This window comes from Nicotiana sylvestris, chromosome 5 (assembly GCF_000393655.2).
Source record: "Nicotiana sylvestris chromosome 5, ASM39365v2, whole genome shotgun sequence".
Lineage (NCBI taxonomy): Eukaryota > Viridiplantae > Streptophyta > Magnoliopsida > Solanales > Solanaceae > Nicotiana > Nicotiana sylvestris.
In genome coordinates, this window is record NC_091061.1 from 180,002,852 (window position 1) to 180,011,044 (window position 8,193).

The window sequence follows — 8,193 nt, forward strand, 5'->3', positions numbered from 1 at the left end:
CAAGAAACCAACCTAGCTGCATTCAAGCAATAGGTGGTTAAATTTTATTGATCACGAAATATGATATAAAAAATCATTGGCGGGTATTATTGCAGAGAAACGAACGTTACGATAAATATGCTATTGTATGTAAAATTAAACAGGATTATAAATTATCACATTCTGCCGCAAATAGCATATTGCTTATAAAATAAAAAGTTTCTTGATCTGATTTTATTACTATGTTTTATGTGGACTTTTAGATACAATAATTCATAAGTATACATTTATGGTGAATGCAAATATTAAAAAGGCGAGGAAAAATCAAAATCACATGAATTTTTTTCTCAAAAACCTACCATCTATTTGGAAGTCGAGCGCAAACTAATAACGCAAAATTAGACTGTAACAATGAGTTAAGACTAAATTTTGATTATGTCATTTTGGTCCTATATTTTTTAGAAATCTTTTATTTATGCCATAGCTTTATATCATATGCTAGTAAAAATTATAGCGAAAATTCTTGTACTTTTTTTTTAGTTTAATTTTAATTTGTACTATATTAAACAAAATATATTTAAATAGAGCGATGTGAATAGCTAAAATTTATATCACTAAAACCTCAATTTGCTTAATATTTTTTTTGGTAAGAGGGGAACCTGTAGTCGCTATAACCTCTGCCACAACCTCTGCCCTTCGGGTGAGCACTTTGTGTGCACCGGGTAAATCTCCCCCTGTTTAATAGCTTGTAAATCACACAGGGAATGTAAACCGCACTAGACAAGCCCTATGCGATATTGAGACACTATTGATATTGAATTTTTTAGATTTAAGTTTATTGAGTTTCTTAAAATTTTAGCACTATCAAACTAATATTTCAATAATCATTAACTAATATTATCTAAAATAAAATTCACACCCCTTCAATATACCGTCGTGTAAAATATAAAGTAGGATAAACACAACCTTTTGAAATCAACTTATTTTATTTTATTTAACCGTCAAACGTAGGAAAAAGTTGTACACCTTTAAACTAAGATCCATCAAATTATTTATTGACCAAGTGTGAGTGCAACAGTTGGATGAGATATTCAAGCTTTAGCTATGGCTATGGAGGATTCAACTAGTGAAGAAAAATCAAATGGAGAAGTAATTATAGATGAAACTAAGGAGGATTCAACAAATTTCAATAAATCAAAAGGGATGAATATTCAAGAAAATGAAAAAGGGGTTACTCTTTTTGATATTTTCAACCGTTTTGTGTCTGCAATTTTCTCTTCTGATAATAATAATAATGATCCTTTAATTCAGAGGATTAAAGTGGCTATTTCTGAAAATGTTCCTTTGATACATCAAGCTTCAAAGAATACTGCTCATAATGTTTATTCTTGGACTCGCAAAGGAAGCCCTCTACGTGCCCTCCTTGTTGTTTCTGTAAGTTATTTCCATTTTGTTTTGAGATATTTATGTTAAAGATTCAGTTTTTGTGAGTAAATTTGATCTGGGGTTTGCTCTGATTGGCTTATTTTGCTAGTATTTCCATTTTGTTTTGAGATAATTATGTTAAAGATTCAATTTTTAGTGTAAATTTGTTCTGGGATTTTGCTCTGCTTATTTCCATTTTGTTTTGAGGTAACTATGTTAAAGGTTCAATTTTTAGTGTACATTTGTTCTGGGGTTTTGCTCGAATAGGCTTATTTTACTAGTATTTCCATTTTGTTTTGAGATAATTATGTTAAAGATTCAATTTTTATGAGTTAATTTGATCTGGGGTTTGTCCTAATTGGCTTATTTTACTAATTTTGAAGTTGTTTCTGTAAGTTATTTCCATTTTGTTTTGAGATAATTATGTTAAAGATTCAATTTTTATGAGTTAATTTGATCTGGGGTTTGTCCTAATTGGCTTATTTTACTAATTTTGAAGTTGTTTCTGTAAGTTATTTCCATTTTGTTTTGAGATAATTATGTTAAAGATTCAATTTTTGAGAGTAAATTTGATCAGGGGTTTGTTTTGATTGGCTTATTTTACTAATTTTGAAGTTGTTTCTGTAAGTTAATTCCTGGCAATTTTGAGATAATCATATTAAAGATTCAATTTTTGAGTGTAAATTTGCTCTGGGGTTTGCTCTGATTGTCTTATTTTGCTAGTATATCCATTTTGCTTTGAAATGATTATATTAAAGATTCAGTTTTTAAGAGTTAATGTTTATGGTTTTCAAATTATTCTATCAAAGATTGTAATTAGACTGATTTTAAAATAAGAAAAAAAGACTAGCTGAGGGAGAGCCCTCTCCATGACCTCCTTCTTGTTTCGTAAGCTATGTTCAGTTAGTTGTAAAGATTATATCAAAGATCAAGCTTTTAAGGGGAGAAACGTAGTTGCGTCCTGTGAATTTGATTTTCTAGATACCAACAACGACAACAACATACCCAGTGTATCCCACGAGTGGGGTCTGGGGAGGGTAGTTTGTATGCAGACCTTACCCCTACCTTGTGGAGGTAGACACATGTTGTTTCTGATAGACTCTCGGCTCAAGGAAAGCATAAACACATCAGTTTGGAAAAGGAAATAAAGTAGACACCACGAACTACAATTATTGAAGGGAAACAAGAAGGTATAAATTTCATAAGAAACTGTTTCGCTGGTGATTTATTTTGACAAAAGTTATTGTGTTTATAATCGTTCCTTGTAGTTTTAGAAATTGCTGATTTGTCATTCATTGCCTCTGATCCAAGCCCAATCGAACTACTGGAATAATATAGGGCTATTGACTCTACTTGGGAAAAGTATAGCACAATGGCCTATGTATATTGAGTTCACTTGGATATCTTGTATGGTTTTCTGTCTTGACTTGTAACTACTATGTTTTTTTGCCAATAATTGGACCTTTAGTCCTTTTCCTGTTAGGTAGAGCATAATTAGTAATGATCACTATATATTTGTTAAAGTGTTAAGTATACCACTATAATAATGAGTACTGAGTAGGGTGCTTATGTTTAGTATTTTTGCTGACTCTATTGTTATATTTGCTATCAGACTTCAAATTTAGACCAAACAAAGGATGTTTAGGCAAGGCTTGCACAGTAAACTTGCTGACATTGTTAACATCCCTTTTCCATTTAAAACATATTGCTCGCTTTCTGACCCTATAGAGATCGCATACTCGTCGACTCTCTCCTACTATATCCACACTTAATAATAGAATATCCTTCTCGAGATTCTAGCCGTTCTAGATCTGTTTTTCCTCCCCCTATTTGACATATGCATCAACACAGTTACTTTGAACTGAGGACTTATACAAAAGTGCACTTTGGCAATCTTGTGTCTTAAAGAAGTGCGAGATACATCAAGTGACATGAATTACTCCCCTATTCTTTGAACCTGATGGTATATTTTGCTGTTTACCTATGTGTAGTGATTTATTCGCTTCTAGTTTCTTCGCAATATACGGATTCACATCTCAATATCATCATAGAGGCCATCTTCTCATTATTTTCTTACCTCTTCTAAGTCTTTTACCCATTGGTCTCCCAGTTTCTTACGCACTAATGTTAGATTATTTCTGCGATTGCTTATAAAAGATACACATGGAAACAGAAAAGTAACCAAGTATATTATTCTCATTTTTTTGCTATTTTACTCATAAAAATACAAAGAAAAAAATGTTTCCTAAACATGGTCTTCGCTTGGTTTTAATTTTCTGATTGCTCTTTATAAATATGAAAACTGTTCAGTATCCTGTAGTTTTCAAAAGGTACTATTTCGCAGACATAGGCATGTTAGAAAAGTGATGTCTTGACAAACAATATCTTAATGACATGAAAGGTTAATTCAATTTATCGCTCCTGTCAATTATCCAAAATCAGAGGGGTAAAAAAACAACCCTACCATCGTCTTAGTAGTCTTGCACTCCAATGTATATACTTTAGATTGTTTTTTGGTGAAGCAGGGATTTGGAAAGCATCATTTAAAATGAACATGGTGACAATTATAAGATCTAGCGACCAGTGTAGCCTTGACAGTTAGTTACAAATATTTGTTTCAAAAGGAAACTACATATATCTGTATTTCGATATAGGGTGACAAAGAGATAGCTTAATCAAATCCAAGATCATTGACTCAAACAGGTGCATTAGGACCTTGTGATACACGTGTGAAATTTGAGGAAGTCCCACGTTGGTTACCATACATGTCATTCAGTAAATTGTTACACGAAATTTTTATGAACTTAAAAAGAATTTATATTGAGAAGCACCTAGCGACCTTAACTCCTATTACCATTTATTATGTTTTAGAGAATATACCTAACAACCTTTTCTTGTTTCTTCTAATATTTAACTTGTCTCATCTGATTTATATCTAAACTACTTTGTGGCCTGCCTAGGTAGCATAGGACAGCCATTATTTTTCTTTGAATTCTACCAAAACCACTAAAGGAACTGATCATGTAGCAAAAGAGAACCGGTGACAATTCTTTGTTCTAAACTATATTGGATTTTTAGACTGTCTATCGAGTCAGTCAACGCTCTGAAAGGCTTTCATTTTGTTTCTTCAAATAGAACATGGCCAGAAGGGTGAATCTTATGTGCATTTCACGCTCTATAATTTCGTCAAATAGGCTGAAGTTGGAATTGTCTACGTTTTGCTTATCATTGTTGAACTTGCTTCCCTTAGAAAAAGGGGGAATGCACATATTTTTAAAAAAAAAAGTATTTTGGGGGGTGGTGAGGGAAGGTGTTTTTTTTTGGGGGGGAGGGGTAATGCACATTCAGTGAACTGCAGATGAGACAAATATCATACTTATACAAATATCTTTGTTTGATCCACATTCATGTGACCACAATTATGGATCCCTACTCTTCCACTCCACACCTTGGAATGCACCATTATTATATGGATACTTGCGTCTTTAGGTCTTTTGACCCGAAATGGCTGGGAGAGGAAAGATTCCTGACGCGAGTCAGTCGTCATTCGTAAATCAGCCCTTTAGGATCATTTGGTAAACTTTGAAAGTTTGTTCATTTTGGGATATAGTCAGATCCATGCATTGGCTGGATAGCATCGTTTAGTAAGAGTAGTCATTGCCACAGGGGTGGAAAAGAAGAGCTGAATTATGATTCACGTAGACATTCCAAAACTACTGACCTAGCTGAATTAAAAACCGAAAGTCCAACAGGTAGTTAATTAAACGGTAAAACTGCATGTGCTCAAAACGTGACTTAATTGTATTGTACTGTACTTTCTTTTAATGTGCGTGTGATATTTCTGTTTTTGTGCTGAAGTGTTTACATGCTAACCTTGGCATTCCCTATGAGATATGTTATCAAATGAAACAAGTATTACAAGTGATCCAGCTACATTTGCTCCCCTGTTAAACATTTCAAATACCACGAAGATAAAAACTGAGGGCTAAGGAGAATAAAAAGGGAGTGTGTACCAAGAACTCAAGAATCTCTTTGCCTTCTTTTTTTGGTAATAATTAATTCCATTCCAATGGTTCCCCATGAGTCACATATTTAGAATAGCTTAACCACTCACGCAACAATGTGTGTGGTTAGGACGATTTGCACCCTTTATGAGCTGAGTACAAGAAATTCATGTCCTGATGTTGTGGAGCAAGTGTGGAATTCTGATGCCATGACTAGGACAGTTTTGGAGTCATTTCTTTACCTTGACTAGCAAGTTTTTGATCAGTCCCTTGTTAAAGCTGCTCTTTGAAGAACTTGATTGTCTGAGCTTCTTGTACTTTCGCGGATCATTGTCTTAAAACTATTTGAGTCAAATATTGATAAGATTCTTTCTCTGCACAACCTCCTAAGCAAGCTGTTTTGGCATGGATATTGAACCAGGTTATTTTCTTTTGAAACTCCTAAGTTTGTGAGACTAACCTATTTACTGGACTGCTAAATGTTTATGTAGGTGGGGACGATTGCTCTTCTTGCTTTGACAGGATTGCTAGTCTTTATGCTGTTCTTTGTCGCGGCAACTGTCAATGCCATTGTGATCTCTCTTCTCATGTCATTAGCGGCTGCAGGAGGATTCTTGGCTCTTTTCTTTGCCTGCCTAACTGCTATTTATATTGGGGCTCTGTCAGTTGCTGTATTTGTCATTTCCACTACGACAATTATATCAATTATTGCTGTGATTGTGGCTACAGGTAGGCAAAAAGGACCTTTTTCTCTCTGTTCCGGCTCCAGTTTGAGCACCTTCCTTCTGTTTTTCACATGTTTCAGCTTTAATTTCTTGTTATTTTCACCCATATTTTAATATTTAACTTGTCATTTACCAACCTGACTGTGGCTTTGTCCTATTTTCACTCCCACAAATGAATGATTAGCTGAGATAACATGGGCGGGAATAACTATCGATATTACAGTTCAATTTAAACAAGATTTCACTCTACAAAACTTCTTGAGTTTTGAAACCGATACTATTTATCGTTGACGATGTGTTTAATCTGAGTAGTAGCTGATGCACAAAGTTGTTTTTGCAATTTCATCAGTATCAGTATGTTTCCTGTAGTTTGACAATTGATTGCTTATATTGCGTATGGCTGTTGATTGGCGATAAGATTGTGACAATTCTGCATTATGGATTCACTCATTGCTTTTATCTCATACTTTTCTGACCCGTCATTGACACCCCAAATCGTAATCATAAACAGATAGGAAGAAATCACTTAGCATTTTTTTGGCTTTGATGGGATCTAAAACCCTGGTCTCAGTCTTCGCCTACTTTACTAACTGTTAAGACACATCCTTGGGTGCTTTGTTGGCAAACTTGCAGAAACTTGATATTTTTTTCAGTTGTTTTTATTAGGATGTACCTGTCCCTGCATTCGGGGATCATTTGATTTTCACATTTCCTAATTTAGCGCCACTGCCCTCTGGTTGATGCACCCAATGAAATGTATTTTGTCTAGTGAAGCTGGAGAAAAGTAGAATGCTAAGCGTGCTTCCTCTTATGTCGTTACATCTCTGAGTGTCTTATCTGGTATTTTACTTGTGCCTCAGGTTGGATTGGATTCTTTTGGGCAATATGGCTGGCAACAAAGAAAAGTGCAAGTCTTGCCAAGCACTCGTTGAATGTGACAGGATCAGCACTATCGGCTTATTCTTCCGCCAGACATTTCCAGCACAACCACGACGCCTGAATCACATTCACTGAAACCAGAATGAAGGCCACTTTCTATGAATAAGTCTTGAATGCTGCTACCAACTACATGTATGTACTTAGGTTCTAGTACCTTCTGGCCTTCGTGATGATAGTGGTCGATATTTTGGCTCTTCATGCATCACGGTAGATGTGTATCGTAATATAATATAGATGAATGCATGTGCAGACTAGTTGAGCTTGGTCTAATGAGGGCTTGTCATGGTTTGGATCTGGTTTGTAAATTATTATTGAGAAATAGATCTTGCCACTTATCAAGTATTAGTATATGTTTATGAAATCTTGAATATGTTGAAAATGAATGTAGTTTTGAGATAGTTGAGACTTGCAATTTGAATGTGTTTGTAAGATGGCCTAGTTATAAGAATTATTATCCTTCAAGTGTATTTTAACGTATTATAGCAGGTAATTTATCTTATTTTTTAATTTATTAGTCTCGTTTTTTGTGGATGGTTACCTGAAGGTAGTGGAGCAAGGGCGGAGCTACAGTGCCGAAAGCGGGTTTTCCCGAACATAGTAGATTTTAGTTCAAATTCCGTATTTGTCTTAAATTTTTTATTAAATATGTATAATTATTAATTTGGAACCCAGTAACTTTAAACGATTAGAATCCTGAATCTATAAATTTGAAATCTTGGCTCCGCCTGTGCCGTGAAAGTTAAACTCTTCCAATCAAGTCATGTTTTGAGTACTTTAGGTGTAAGCAGACGCAATTCTAGCATGTAAGCGAGAACAAAATGTTTTTAAATTACTCTTCTTGGTCCATATTGATTGTCGTGTTTTTCTTCTACACGTTCTTTATGAAACTATTAATAAGAGGGGTTTTTTGACTCTTATAACCTTATTTAATACTCTTATTTAATAAGAGGGTCATTTTAGGTATTGTTTGCTTGTAGTCGATGTTTTTACTTTCAAGAATATTTAATACTAAGGGAAATATGAAAGAAAGTATGTAGTAATACCATAATTTTCTAAAATGATAATAATTATTTTGGACCAGATATATTTAGTAAGCACAACAATTAATACGGACCAAAGGG

General features: G+C 34.2%; 1 protein-coding gene across 1 annotated transcript; it reads left to right on the forward strand.

Moving 5' to 3' along the window:
- The first annotated feature begins 905 nt into the window (after positions 1-905).
- On the forward strand, positions 906-7,470 carry LOC104222989 (uncharacterized). Its single transcript, XM_009774339.2, has 3 exons — positions 906-1,413; positions 5,900-6,137; positions 6,994-7,470. The coding sequence occupies exons 1-3, from the start codon at positions 1,084-1,086 to the stop codon at positions 7,131-7,133; spliced, it is 708 nt and encodes a 235-aa protein (XP_009772641.1). The 5' UTR covers positions 906-1,083; the 3' UTR covers positions 7,134-7,470.
- The last annotated feature ends 723 nt before the right edge of the window (positions 7,471-8,193 follow it).